The sequence below is a fragment of the Priceomyces carsonii genome, assembly GCF_900007245.1.
Source record: "Priceomyces carsonii strain CBS4050 genome assembly, scaffold: Debaryomyces_carsonii_scaffold_7, whole genome shotgun sequence".
In the NCBI taxonomy this organism is placed as follows: domain Eukaryota; kingdom Fungi; phylum Ascomycota; class Pichiomycetes; order Serinales; family Debaryomycetaceae; genus Priceomyces; species Priceomyces carsonii.
This window is the reverse complement of record NW_026946680.1, coordinates 656,954-671,212: the sequence shown is the minus strand read 5'-3', so window position 1 is coordinate 671,212 and position 14,259 is coordinate 656,954. Positions and strand designations below refer to the sequence as shown.

Below are 14,259 nucleotides of genomic sequence, written 5' to 3'. Positions count from 1 at the left end.
CAATCAATTTATAGGAACTTTAAGAATTAAGTATCCGAGCTAATCGTTCGAGCTAGATTTCAAGATCTTCTTTAATTATCAATGATAGTAATTGAATAGGAATGAATAGCCGTGCGATAAGTTAGAAGTTAGTAGAAGCAAGCTAAAGACTGCCGTGCGATTTTGGTAATTTCCTTTTAATGGTTCATCAAAAAATATTGCGGCACAAATGTTTTTCGCAGCCACAAATATGAGAATCGCTAACAGTCATACATTAGAGAATTGTTCCCTATGGGGGGTAGAAACCATAAAGTGGCATGTTTAATTGCCGTATCTTGAGAATCCACTATATAATACTACATACCTGTAATTTTAGAGCGCCTAGTCTCATAATAAGCAACAGCATCTGAGGTAATCCCAATGTCCTCATCCAACTGTGTGATATCTTTAATATCACAACCATTTAGCACTAATAATTCAGAAATAATAAAAAGCTTCTTGGTTTTGCTATTATCAGGATCTCCATCCTCAATCTGTATGAACTTCCTTAAAGAGTATTCAAAGAGTGAAATGATTTTTGATACATTGCTTGAGTGAATACTAATTTGCACATTGATGTTAGTGTTGCCTCCAGAAATTATACCTCTCAAAATATTAGGCATGTCAATCTTTTGAATTGACTTTATTAAAAAGTCATCTGGGTTATCGACTTGCTGAAGATATTTTTTATTTATATATTTTTTCGTGATAAATGTCAGCCTTTCATCATCAGAAGAACTCGACGTTGGCTTTGCATCAATCAAGTTTCCTTCTAGATAGGAATTGACTTGATTATTGTTGATATAATTAAGGAGCATTTCTGATTCATTGTCGAAGTTATCGAGTTTCAAAGATTTTATCCTCGATATATGTGAGCCCAAGTTTCTATGGAAAGAGGAGCACTTCACGCAGAAGCAAACAAGAAAGCTAAGCGATACCCACTCCACGGATTCGCTGCTCCCGCAATCAACGCAACAGTCATTTCCACTATCTATTATTGATCTCACAAGTTTAAGGTAATCCTTTTCTGACAAAAGAGGCCTGGAGAAGATTGATACAGGTGAATGTGACTGATCTTGTGTAATCGGTGCAATTACCCGATTTTCAGATAAATCAGTAACTAAGCTGCTGAGTTGAGTACGCGCATCCGTATTCAATTGTTTGGCCCTCGTTGCATTGGTATATGTTTCTCTGAGTCTAGAAGTATCAACAATTTGGCCTGCTTTATACAACGCTTTTACCCACTGATTCCTTTCATCCTCGTTTATTGCTTGAAAAACATGCTTATGTCCAGTTGAGGTCAAAATTTCAAAACAATGCTGTCTCTTTTCATAATTCATTGGCTTTATGCTAGAAAGTGCTAGTTCTATTGGTCTATTAATTTGAACTTTAGCTTTTCTCCAATCAGAATATTCTATTAATTGCCCATTATTTAAAACAACCCATTCTTTGTGCCATCCCTGTTTACCTTGTCCACCTAAGGTATATAGTATTCCTGACATGTCCGAAGTGGCATCATTTGCAGGAGATACTGGAGCAGAGTCAGTGAAGTAAGTGGGTAAGTTGCTGAAAATTAAATCTATATTATCCTTTCTTAAAATAGGGTCTTCGTTAGAGGCAGTGTCGCATTCTAATAAAGGAGCTGTCTGGTTCAATACATTGTATCTTATTACATTGGTTAATTCCTCATTCGATTGACTTGCCTCAATCATTTGCCTGAATTGAAATTTCTGACTATTAAATCTTGAAAGCACATTCAAGTAAATTTTGTAATTATCATCCAAGAGATCTTGGCTGAGCTTTGGGTCACTAAAAATTTTGAAATCTAAAACCCTTCTGTCTTTTTCATTATAAGGTAAGCCGTTAAACTTGAGTACATTCTCTAAAAGCTGATTGAAGTATTGATTGTTTACAACCAGATTCAAATGGTTTAGATAATCAAGTTTTGATAATTCGAAGGCTTTTCTTTTTGCCAATAGTTTCAGCTCAGGCCTCTCCTTCTCATTTGACAAATATTTATTGAGCCAACTGTAATATTCCTTCGAACCGTTTTCGAAATGTTTTCTACTATGTAATAGCTCATTTGGACCGCTACCATCATTGCTGACGGTGTTAGACAAATTGGAAGATATTTTGGAAAGCAATTTTTCATTACAAACATTATTACTGAAAAAGTCAATGTTTTTTTCAAAAGGGTCAAATATCAGTTTAAGTTGATCGTCAAAATCATTCATGAAGCCCATTTTATTCAATAAAGAATTGAAGTGCAATCGAGCTAAAGTCTGAGAATGTTCTATTATCTTCACTCTTGTGTTCCTCATCCTTTTCAAATATAACTGTAGACTTCTCAATTCATCTAGTAAATTCATACATGTCTTTTTAAATATTGGTAAATGTGCTTGGTAAGACGATACCTCTTTTCTAAATTCAGGACCATCCTCAATATCGAGCTTGAAAGCATTACGATAGTCTGATATTTTGAGAGGTTTGACATGTCTTCTATTAGTTTTTGGCTCCATTTTTGAAGAGCGATCGTCTTCAGAGGGTTGAGAAAGACCAGATTCTTCAGGGTCATTAGCAACTTCACTTATCCAGAGGCTGAAGGAAAACAAGAAGTTGTAGTCCTGAATTATATTATCATATTCCCATAAAGAGATATTTATTCTCTTATTTTTGAACATGGTAGAATTAAAACTGTCGTTTACGATTATTTTTTGAAAATCTTTATTAGTTCTGTTAACAGGCAAAGTTGAGTACGACAATTTCGAAACTTCAATATCCCCTTGCGCATAGCATTCCTGGTGCAATATGCTTCTCAATTGCACATTCTCCAAAGTTTCTTTTGCTTTTAAGATAATTAGTGACTTCGATTCGTAATTCTCTACGGGCTTTATTAAAACATTAAATTTGATTTTCTTATGAGAAGATGGCAATTTAATCAATAATGGCACATTTGATCGCTTTTTCTCTTCAAGAATTTGATTCTCAATAAATTCTACTGGCTCCTTGATTTCTTCTCCGCTTTTGCTATAACTTTTTATTATAGATGAACATCGTTTATGTTCATTCAATTCAATAGTATATCGAGTAAGATCTTGCTGATCTGCAAGTATAATCTTTTTAAGAGACACATTGGTTCCGGCTCGTTCCATATAAGGAAGAGACAATCCCAAAACCGTGTCCATGTTATAACCCTAGACAATCCACACACTCTCCCTGAACTGTTAGATATTCAAAACAATCCTGTAGCATATATTCGTATAATTACAAACAGTGACACAAAGACAAAATTTTAAGATAAAGCTATACTTGATCTTTGACGTGGACTGAGTTTAAAGGAAGATCTCTTGAAGTAGTTGACTTCAGTTGGAAACTGCAAATTTCTTAATAAGAGCTACATAAGAGAGGAAAAAGAGCGTTTGTGTATGTGTATGAATGTGTGAAAATGACTATCCTAGAAAGCTACAAGCTATCACGAAGAACACTGCGTAAAAAAAGACGATTTGAAAAAATTAAATGCGATTTCTGTGGATCGAACACAGGACCTTCAGATTAACTGTGACTGGAGTTGAACTTCAGTCTGACGCTCTCCCAACTGAGCTAAAACCGCATCCATGAACCCACGGCGGGAGTCGAACCCGCAATCTTTTGATTAGAAGTCAAACGCGTTAACCATTACGCTACGCAGGCCTTTCTTCAAAAATTTATAAATTGAGGGTATGTCAATACGGAGCTACTGTAATGCACTCCAAGCCATGTTTCGTTCAATACTGGAGATGTGTTTATCACACTTCATTTATGTATACATAATAATTACTGCTTATATTTGCCATAACTTGTTATATAAGCACGAACTTATTAGCAAGCGTCTTATATGAAAGCTGTCAGTTTCAACCCCATAAATATATCCTATCAGAAGTGAAAGTTTCTGTAGGTAATGATGCATTCTACTGATATTGAAAAAAGCTCGGTTATTCAACAGCATCCGATAGAAGCACCAATGTCATTTTGTGCAATGACAGTTTTCTTTGTTCAAATCATGGCAATGCCATCACTAGCCAGATGACATACTTCCTAAAATATTCACGGCAGCTAAGCTCCTCCCCATTGAGGTTCTGGTCAAAGGAAACTACTCCTAAAAATTCTCGAATAAAATTTGTCTGTAGCCCTATATAGCACCCAAAGGCGATTTCTTGTACAGGTTGATTTTTTTCCAGTTATTGTTGAGAGAGTAATAATCAATTGGTCTTCTGTCCATGATTTTGGAGGCTGACTAGACCGTTATGCCAGTAAAAGCTTGAAAGGAGCTTAAGATTTACTATTTACTATTTACTATTTACCATGGTTATAGTATAAAGTAAAGCATAAACCTGCATAAAATAAGACGATTAAAGCTTTCTCTAATGCATTCGTTAATGATTTTCGACTGGAATATTTGCTCTTTTTGAGAATTGGAGCAAACAGCAAATCCCCATGCTTCGACCAATGCTTATTGAAAACCTTTTTATTATAATAATCATTAGAATCTTCTTCGTATACTTCCTTAGCAGAAACTAATAGTCCATCAAGTCCATCTATCTCTTCGACATTTACATCTCTATATACTCCTTTCAACTTTCTATCAATCTGCAATATCAAGCTTTGGAACCGAGCCTCTAAACCATAAATGGATATTTTAGGGGAGAAAAGTAAAAACAAACGTTTTCTGCGCTGCTCTTTAATGTTGACGAGGATATCAGCCCAAAGTTCTAGCTCTTTTTCCTTGCAAGTTTCCCTGTATGGACGTTTTTCCAAAATTTCTGATATTATAATTTCATTAGAAATTTTGTCAAATAGCATTCCATAGCAACCTGCAATAGCACTCGCTAAAACAGTGCCAAAAACAATCTCGATCCCAATAACTAAATCATCCACTTTCAAAATATCACATTGAGCTAGTGCTATTTCAGCTATAATGACCGAGGTGAATATACATCCAACGATCTTTAATGCAAATATACTCTTTTCTAACGATAACATTGTATGGATTTTGTAATATTTATTGTCACCCTTTTTTTTTCCCTTCTAATAATATAGAGTTCATAGAAATGACGTGCGCGTACCACAATAGTGACCTAAAATGAGAAGGATTACAGATTTCCCTTTAAACAGAGATAGTCTTATCATAGAAGCGATGTATACTTTAAAGTATTACTATAAGAACTTTAACATTAGAAGTTTCCCTTTTATCTTAATTTTCTGTTTTCTAGAATTTAAGAGTTATGCGATTGCTTTATATGTGTTATTTGTTATTGAAATAACTTATTATACTCTTTTGTATAAATCATCATCGCAAGTAATGGAAAAAGAGTTAGTTATGAATGTTATTGATAAGAGACCTTTCCGTTTCGCTGATGAGTCTGAAAAGGGCCTATTAATTTGGGATGAGATTATTCAAGATACAGTTATACATGTTGAAAAAAGACTAGGAATTCAAGAGTACGAAATGGGAGACGTCGAGTATGTTAAAGATATATTTATTAGTATAATCAACGAATTCTGTTCTTCATTTGAAAAAAAGGAAAGCAAGGAAGCTGAAGATTTGAGTAATTGGGAGAAGACTTTAGTTGTCGCAAGAAATATTTATGAGCAAGACGTAACAAACTAATATTTGATGCAATCAATTTTTATCCATTTATTTACGAGTGCCTTCAACATTTAAGGTTCTCTAACTAGACCTCACTTCTTGACTTTTCTCAAGTCAAGATTGATCTTTTCATACTTTTTTAACTATTTAGCTTTCTCACTGCTTATAATTTGAACATCCATTATTGAAACTGGAAACAATAAATTCTTTTTAAATTGTAGCGTTGACAACTGAAAGATCCTTATTTCTGCTCACTAGCATGGGTCTTGGATCGGATTGTTTTGGGTTAAGCTTAATATTCGCAGAAATTGGGCTCGATTTAAGTGAAAGTGAGCTTTTATTTAACTACCGGTTATGCAGCTGTTTATTAGAAAGAGAAACTTTCACTACAACACAGGTAGATCCATTTATTTGACAGGAAAATTCTTTGATTCTCCCTTATCATCATAGATTTCAATTTTTTGTCAATCCTTATCATAAACCTCATATTCTTAACTATATCTTTTCAAAGTTGAAGATTCAAAAATTAACCAAACCATTGACCTCAGTCACCCGATCCAACCAATTCTAATAAGAAAACGAAGGAGATTTTCAATGAGTTTGTCACCCCAGAAGGTAACAATGGCAATGATTGTGACGAAGGCAATGAAGCCGAGAACAGCTGCAAAAATATATATCATAGAGAGGAGAAAGTAACGTGAAAATAAAGAAAACTTGTCATTCTTTGATGCCGTTCGCAAGTTGCTTTTAGAATCGCAGTTCTTTATTGAAGAAGCATTGGGACTACCACAAGGATCAGCTTGTACCCTTTTTTCCATTGCGGCTTCATAGGTTTCATAGGCTTCTTCAAGTGACTGGGGCTCCTTAGTAAAAGTATTAGCTTCAATTAAACTGGCAAAGTTTGATAGAAACCACTCAAGAGCAACATTATCCGGCAATCCTTGAGTCACTAAGACATTCATATTATCTTTAAATTGACTCAAACTTTGTTTAGGGTTTTTTGCGTCGTATTTAAGGTGAACCAACTTTGAGAAAGCATCTGATATATCATCTTTCTTCTCGAATTTCTCCCTGAGTCTTTCTTGCACCTCATTAAAAGTTATGTTGCCTTCTTCAAGACTAATTGTTTGCTCAAACCATAACAATGCATTTCCAGAAAGATGGCACTTTAAATAGTTAATCGTAGCTATGTCATCCCAATTATTGAACCTTTGAGCACATGAAACACAACTCAAGAAAGCTTGAACCAACTCAGGGTCCAGCTCTCCAAGGTATTCGACAGTTAGTGTTTGCTTAAATTCAACATCTTTCATTTCTTTTTGAGAATAAATAATTTCATTGGTTCTTTCCTCTAGCTTTTCTAGGCGTTCTTGAAATCGTTCTTCAACTTGTTTCAAGCTTTCTTGGAACCTTTTTTCCAGAAGTCTCTGAGCATTTATCACCTCCTCCAAATTGACTATCATCAAGTTCTTATCAATCTCTATTTTAACGAAATCTATGCAAATGCTTTAAAATATCGGGTACGTGAAATCATTTGAAAATGCTTCGGGATATCGAATTCTTCAATCATCCCAGACACCTCTCTGATACGAAGCTCAAAAACCCAATAGAAGAATTTTTAAAATCTTTAAAAACCATAGGCTTCTCTATGACTCTTAGGATCTTCAAAGTCCTTTCATTGGTGTTGCGACTGTCAATGGCATAAAGAGCCTTCTTATAATGGACTGCTATTTCTTTACAATGTATATGATATTTAGCGAAAAAAAAAAAAGTGGTCAAAATACGAGATGAGTAATAGATCCATAGTCAATGAGCATATTTTTAGCAATTAGACTTCAGGGAAGATATTTATTTAGGTCACAGTCGGTACCTTTTGTTAATATTGCGTCGAAAAGGCTTACTAGTACTATTAATATGATGAAAGAGGTGAAAGAGCCCATCACATTAAACGAAACAGAACTGAGCATCCGTGATTTACTTGTAGAGTTTTGCAATAAATACAACAATCAAAATAAAACCAACAACTTAGTGTTGAGAATAACAGGTGGATGGGTGAGAGATAAGCTATTAGGCAAAGAAAGTAATGATCTTGATATAGCTATTAATGAAATGCTGGGTGAAGAGTTTGCCTCGAAGTTACATGAATATGTCAATAAGGAAAGGCCTGAGCTTCTGATGAAGGCAACTCATCTCATAAAAAAGAATCCCGAGAAATCAAAACACTTGGAAACGTGTACTACTAAGTTGTTTGGATTAGATATCGACTTTGTAAACTTGAGATGTGAGCACTACACCGCGGATAGCAGAGTACCTATAATAGAGTGTGGTACAGCAGAGGAAGATGCTTTGAGAAGAGATGCCACTTTGAATGCTCTATTCTATAACTTGAATGAAAGCAAAATAGAAGATTTCACGGGTTTTGGAAAAGAGGACTTAAAAAACGGAATTTTGCGTACACCATTGCAACCACTCAAGACTTTCTTAGATGACCCATTGAGGGTATTGAGATTAATCAGATTTGCAAGCAGATTCAATTTCATAATTGAGAAAGAAACGTTAGCAGCAATGGCCAATCCAGGTATTAAAGATGCATTAATACATAAAATCAGTAGAGAACGTGTTGGTGTTGAGTTGGACAAAATCCTCTCGGGTCCAAATCCCAAATACGGCTTAAATTTGATAAGTTACGTAAAATTGTCAGAAAGTGTATTCAGTTTTGGCACGCTAACTGAAACTATTTCCAAAATTAACGATCAACATGTTTTGAATGAATTGGAAGTTACTCTGAAGAACCTCAGCATCCATATTCGCAATACAACCAACCTTTCTAATGCATTTGAAGAAATTCTCCAATCAGACGAACGTTTCCCACGCTTTTCTGCTTTGTACCATGATATAATGTCTCACACAAAGTCACAAAAGCTCTTTTGGTTGTCCGCAATATTGGAGAAATATGGTGCAATTCGGATTGTATCGAACCCTAAGCGTAAACACATTCTCAACTCTGCACCTGAATTATTTATCAAAGAGGGTCTAAGATTTGGGAAGGGGGATTTTGACCCTGTCTCGACAATTTTGCAAGAACACAATGACTCAAAAGAACTAATGAATCAAGCGCTACATAATCCGGAATCTGTGGAAAGATCCAAGTTGGGTCTTTATTTGCGCAAATTTGGTTCCTATTTAAATTTAGACATCGTATGCAACTGTTTCATAGATGTGCTTGAGTCGATTTCGCAGCCTGAGAGCAGTTATGACGAAGTTCCACAACCAATAGAAAAATCCCAAAGTGAATACAACAGCGAAATCATACCTTTTATAAAGGGCTACGACTCTCTTCTTGATAGGATTTATTCTCTTGACTTGTCTAATGTCAGTGAATTGAAACCTCTTATCGATGGGAAAACTTTGAGCACCAAATTGCAAATGAAACCAGGTCCTTGGACCGGTAAAATAACCACTGAAATTTTAATTTGGCAATTGGATAATCCACAGGGCTCTCAGGAGGAGTGTTTGGACTATATTAAGCTGATTATTCATAACTATATAGTGTAAATAGGCTACGACATTTATAAAATATCATTATTCTCATTTGTAAGTAGTGCGCATTGGCTGATATGCTAAAAGATATGAGTCAGTAGCATTTTGGCTCCACAAAAATTTTCAGAATTTTTCAGACTCAAATATATACTCTAAACGTTAACGTTCTTAGTCGAGAAGGTTGCTTAAAGGAGGGTGATACTTTAAAGGCAATGACAGATGTTCAAAAGGTATCAATTTTGGGGCGTGAAAGTATCCATGTAGGATATGAGCTCCAAGACCATATGGTCGAAGAAATTATTGTCCATAAGGCATCTTCAACATATGTGTTTATTACTGACGCCCATATACAAAAGACTGAACCATTTAAGAACTTAGTTGCAAAGTTCGAGAAGAAATTGCAGTTGAAGAGACCTGAGTCAAGAATACTAACATATTTTATTCTGCCAGGTGAAGATAATAAGAACAGAAAGACTAAGGCCGAGGTGGAAGATTTCTTATTGCTGAAGGGTTGCACTAGAGACACTGTCATAATAGCTGTAGGAGGAGGGGTTATAGGTGACATGATTGGGTTTGTGGCTGCTACATTCATGAGAGGAGTGCGAGTTATCCAAGTTCCTACAAGTCTTTTAGCAATGGTTGATTCTTCTATCGGAGGAAAGACAGCAATAGATACACCAATGGGTAAAAACTTTATTGGGGCATTTCACCAGCCAGAATATGTCTTCGTAGATATTTCTTTCTTGGAAACGTTACCTACTAGACAATTTATTAATGGAATGGCCGAGGTTGTGAAAACAGCAGCAATTTGGAATGAAGAGGAGTTTAGCAGATTAGAAAATTTTTCAAAAATTTTTTCATCTGTAGTTAATTCAAGCTCTTTAGATATATCACTGATCAAAGATGATATTGTGAAAACTGTTTTGGAGTCAATCAGAGTGAAAGCTTCTGTTGTCTCTTCAGATGAAAAGGAATCTGGATTAAGAAACTTACTCAACTTTGGTCATACTATTGGACATGCCATTGAAGCTATACTAACACCAGAAGCATTACATGGTGAATGTGTATCTATTGGTATGATTAAGGAAGCAGAATTGGCAAGATACCTTGGTGTCTTGGCTCCCGATGCAGTTGCTAGATTATCAAAGTGCCTTACCGCATACGGTCTACCTGTCTCAATAGATGATCCAGCATTTTTAAAAAAGGTTGGAAGGAAGCGTCGTAATGTAAAGTTACCAGTTTTATTAGATAAAATGTCAATTGATAAAAAGAACGATGGAAGTAAAATCAGATGCGTCATATTGGAATGCATAGGCAAGTGCTATCAGCTTAAGGCACATCAAGTCTCTAAGCAAGATTTAGGATTTGTCTTAACTGATGAAGTTTTGGTTCACCCTTTTGATCCAAACTCAACACCAACCACGAACGTCGTTATTCCTCCCGGTTCGAAATCAATCTCAAATAGGGCCTTGGTAATGGCGGCTTTGGGAACGGGCACTGTTAGAATAACTAATCTATTACATTCTGCAGATACAAAACATATGCTTGATGCTATTTCCGCTTTAAAGGGTGCTTCAGTATCCACTGAGGATAATGGAGCAACAATTGTTGTTTCTGGTAATGGTGGAAAATTGCAGACATGTGATGAAGAATTGTATCTTGGTAATGCTGGAACAGCATCAAGATTTTTAACCACGGTCGTATCGTTAGTTGAAAAAAATCCCAAATCAAAGGACTATGTTGTGCTAACTGGTAATGCAAGGATGCAAGAAAGGCCAATTGGCCCATTAGTAGATGCATTAAGATATAATGGTTTGCATATTGATTATCTTAAGTCTGATGGCTCTTTGCCTTTGAAGGTTGAAGCTGGAAGAGGTCTCAACGGAGGTAGAATAGAGCTTGCTGCCACCGTTTCCTCGCAATATGTCTCTTCGATTCTTATGTGTGCACCATATGCCAAGAACCCCGTCACTCTTTCCTTGGTAGGAGGAAAACCGATTTCACAGCTTTATATCGATATGACAATTGCAATGATGAAATCCTTTGGAATTGAGGTTGAGAAATCTACAACAGAAGAACACACTTATCGTATTCCAAAGGGTAGTTACACCAACCCGTCTGAATATATTATTGAATCTGATGCATCTTCAGCAACTTATCCATTAGCCTTCGCTGCTATGACAGGTACATCGTGTACTGTTCCAAGTATAGGATCATCCTCTTTACAAGGTGATGCACGGTTTGCGATTGATGTGTTAGAACCAATGGGCTGTAAAGTGGTTCAGACAGCCACTTCCACAACTGTGAATGGTCCCCCGATGGGGCAATTAAAACCATTACCTCATGTAGATATGGAGCCAATGACTGATGCGTTTTTGACCGCTGCGGTTGTTGCAGCTGTAGCAGATAGCTCGCAGTCGACATCAATTACTGGAATCGCAAACCAAAGAGTAAAAGAGTGTAATCGTATTGCTGCTATGGTGACAGAATTGTCAAAATTTGGTGTTTTAGCTAACGAGTTACCTGATGGTATTGAAATTCACGGGATTTCTTATAAGAATTTAGTCACTCCGTCCATCAAAGATAGAGGAATTGATTCTTATGATGATCACAGAGTTGCAATGTCACTTTCTTTGTTGGCAGGTTTATGTAAGCAGCCTGTCTTGATTAGAGAAAGATCAACAACTGGTAAAACTTGGCCCGGATGGTGGGACATTTTGCATTCAAAATTCAATGTCACACTTGACGGCTATGAACCACCTGAAGAAGTGAAAGACCCTCATGGCGATAGAAGTATCATTGTTATCGGTATGCGCGCAGCAGGCAAGACTACATTGTCTAAATGGATGGCTGCATTCCTTGAATATGAATTTTTCGATCTTGATGAACTTCTTGAAGAGAAGATCAACATGAGTATAAAGGACCTCATCAAAGAAAAGGGCTGGGAAACATTTCGTGAATACGAGAGCGAGATTGCAAAGGAAGCATTTCAAAAGTATGGTAGAAGGTATATTCTTTCAACTGGGGGAGGAATCGTCGAGACAGAACACTCTAGGCAATTGCTCAAAGACTATGTCAAGAGTGGGGGTATTGTTTTACATCTTCACAGAGACTTAGACGAAACCGTTGCATTCTTATCATCGGATGCTTCTCGTCCAGCATATTTTGATGAAATCATGGATGTTTGGAAGAGGAGAGAGAAGTGGTATCACGAATGTTCTAATTATCACTTTTATTCTTCCCACTGTTCTGATGAAAAAGAGTTTCAAATTTTGAGATCAACATTTATACGCTTCTTAAAGACAATCACTGGTATCACCAAGTTTGAAGTTCCCAGTAGAAGTGCTTTCATTAGCTTAACTTATCAGGACTTAGCTGATGCAGTTGATGTTCTAGAAGAGGTAGCTATAGGTTGTAATGCAGTTGAGTTGAGGGTGGATCTCTTGAAAGACTATAGTAAGACTTTTGTTGCAGGACAAGTTTCTCTTTTAAGGAAGTATATTGATCTTCCTATAGTATTTACTGTCAGAACAGTTTCTCAAGGTGGAAGATTCCCAGATGAAGAGACTGAAAAAATTGAAGAGATCCTTTTACTAGGTCTCAAGCTCGGAGTTGAAATCTTGGATCTTCAACTTACATATCCTCAAGATATAATTGATAAAATCTTAGATAATAGGGGTTACACGAGCATAATTGGATCTCATCACGATGTTACTGGAAACATCAAGTGGACTGATGCAGAGTGGAATAGTAAATATGAAAAGGCAGTATCGTTGGAAGTCGATATTGTAAAGCTAGTTGGTCTTGCGCTGGTATTTCAAGATAACTTGGACTTGGAAACATTCAGATCGGCTCACACTTCAAAACCACTTATAGCCATCAACATGGGAGAAGTAGGGAAGTTATCGAGAGCATTGAACAAAGTGTTGACTCCAGTTACCCACGATGCCTTACCTTTTAAAGCCGCAGCTGGTCAATTGACACTTCCTCAGATTGACGAAGTACTCTTTGAGGTAGGTGCGCTTTCTGAAAAGAAGTTTTGGGTAGTAGGATCTCCAATAGAGCACTCGCGATCACCTCAATTACATAACGCAGGTTATGCCAAATTAAGATTACCATACACATTTGACAGATTTGAATCTTCTGATGCTAAAGAAGTCTATGAAAAATTGATCAAACATCCTAAATTTGGTGGATTAGCCGTCACAATGCCTTTGAAATTGGATATCATGAAATATGTGGATGTTCTCTCCGATGCAGCTAAATTGATCGGTGCTGTTAACACAGTTCATTTGAAAAATGGAAAGATATATGGCGATAACACAGATTGGGTTGGCATTGCAAACTCCTTTTCTAGATTCGGAGTCCCAACGGAGGATCGTTCTAACGTTAATGGGCTTATAGTTGGTGCTGGTGGTACTTCGAGAGCAGCGGCGTATGCACTCTACCGGATGGGTTGCAAAAAAATCTATATGATCAACAGAACCTCATCAAAGCTCCAGGAAGTCAAAGATACCCTTCCTTCTGACTTCAATATCCATATCTTAGAAACATTTGAGGAAGCCTCTAATGCAGAACCTGTCTCCCTTGCGGTGTCTTGTATCCCTGCTGCCAAACCTATCGATGAAGTCGTTTTGTCTAAATTGCAGCCATTGTTGCAGGGAGGTAGTGCGGCCCTTTTCACTCCTACTTTATTGGATGCCGCCTATAAACCTAGAGTTACTCCCATAATGAAGTTAGCTCATGAAAAATACAATTGGAAGGTTGTCCCTGGAATAGAAATGTTGGTGAATCAAGGAGAGAAGCAATTTCGCATCCATACATCCTTCTTCCCTCCATTCGAAGTAATTCATAGTGCTGTGGTAAATGAATAACCTGTCTAAACCTTTATGGTTTCCAGCTGATTTTAATTGTTTTAATTAGACAATTAAGGCAGCCTAGAATATCTTATCTGATATTCTGCCCTTTACTTAGCCCTATACTTAAAATTTTGCTTATCTAGATGTACATATTTAGCTCATCGACGGAAAAACCAGGCTGTAGCAGACTCCGAACTCCGAATTTTTCCGCATCGC

General features: G+C 36.6%; 7 protein-coding genes across 7 annotated transcripts; 4 read left to right on the top strand and 3 right to left on the bottom strand.

Annotated features, from left to right (window-relative positions):
- Nucleotides 1-335: 335 nt before the first annotated feature.
- AGE1 (Age1p) lies at nucleotides 336-3,203 on the bottom strand (the record flags this gene model as incomplete). The annotated part of the gene is made up of 1 exon (XM_062956284.1): nucleotides 336-3,203. One exon carries the CDS (start codon nucleotides 3,201-3,203, stop codon nucleotides 336-338), a length of 2,868 nt encoding a protein of 955 aa, XP_062812803.1.
- Nucleotides 3,204-3,534: 331 nt separating this feature from the next.
- On the top strand, nucleotides 3,535-3,636 carry PRCAT00006155001 (uncharacterized protein; the record flags this gene model as incomplete). Its single annotated transcript, XM_062956283.1, has 1 exon — nucleotides 3,535-3,636. One exon carries the CDS (start codon nucleotides 3,535-3,537, stop codon nucleotides 3,634-3,636), a length of 102 nt encoding a protein of 33 aa, XP_062812802.1.
- Nucleotides 3,637-4,350: 714 nt separating this feature from the next.
- Nucleotides 4,351-5,037, bottom strand: PRCAT00006154001 (uncharacterized protein; the record flags this gene model as incomplete). The annotated part of the gene is made up of 1 exon (XM_062956282.1): nucleotides 4,351-5,037. One exon carries the CDS (start codon nucleotides 5,035-5,037, stop codon nucleotides 4,351-4,353), a length of 687 nt encoding a protein of 228 aa, XP_062812801.1.
- Nucleotides 5,038-5,137: 100 nt separating this feature from the next.
- On the top strand, nucleotides 5,138-5,665 carry PRCAT00006153001 (uncharacterized protein; the record flags this gene model as incomplete). Its single annotated transcript, XM_062956281.1, has 1 exon — nucleotides 5,138-5,665. One exon carries the CDS (start codon nucleotides 5,138-5,140, stop codon nucleotides 5,663-5,665), a length of 528 nt encoding a protein of 175 aa, XP_062812800.1.
- Nucleotides 5,666-6,192: 527 nt separating this feature from the next.
- Nucleotides 6,193-7,107, bottom strand: PRCAT00006152001 (uncharacterized protein; the record flags this gene model as incomplete). Its single annotated transcript, XM_062956280.1, has 1 exon — nucleotides 6,193-7,107. The coding sequence occupies one exon, from the start codon at nucleotides 7,105-7,107 to the stop codon at nucleotides 6,193-6,195; it is 915 nt and encodes a 304-aa protein (XP_062812799.1).
- A 346-nt stretch (nucleotides 7,108-7,453) lies between these two features.
- PRCAT00006151001 (tRNA adenylyltransferase) lies at nucleotides 7,454-9,199 on the top strand (the record flags this gene model as incomplete). The annotated part of the gene is made up of 1 exon (XM_062956279.1): nucleotides 7,454-9,199. The coding sequence occupies one exon, from the start codon at nucleotides 7,454-7,456 to the stop codon at nucleotides 9,197-9,199; it is 1,746 nt and encodes a 581-aa protein (XP_062812798.1).
- Nucleotides 9,200-9,396: 197 nt separating this feature from the next.
- Nucleotides 9,397-14,058, top strand: ARO1 (Aro1p; the record flags this gene model as incomplete). The annotated part of the gene is made up of 1 exon (XM_062956278.1): nucleotides 9,397-14,058. One exon carries the CDS (start codon nucleotides 9,397-9,399, stop codon nucleotides 14,056-14,058), a length of 4,662 nt encoding a protein of 1,553 aa, XP_062812797.1.
- Between the last annotated feature and the right edge of the window lie 201 nt (nucleotides 14,059-14,259).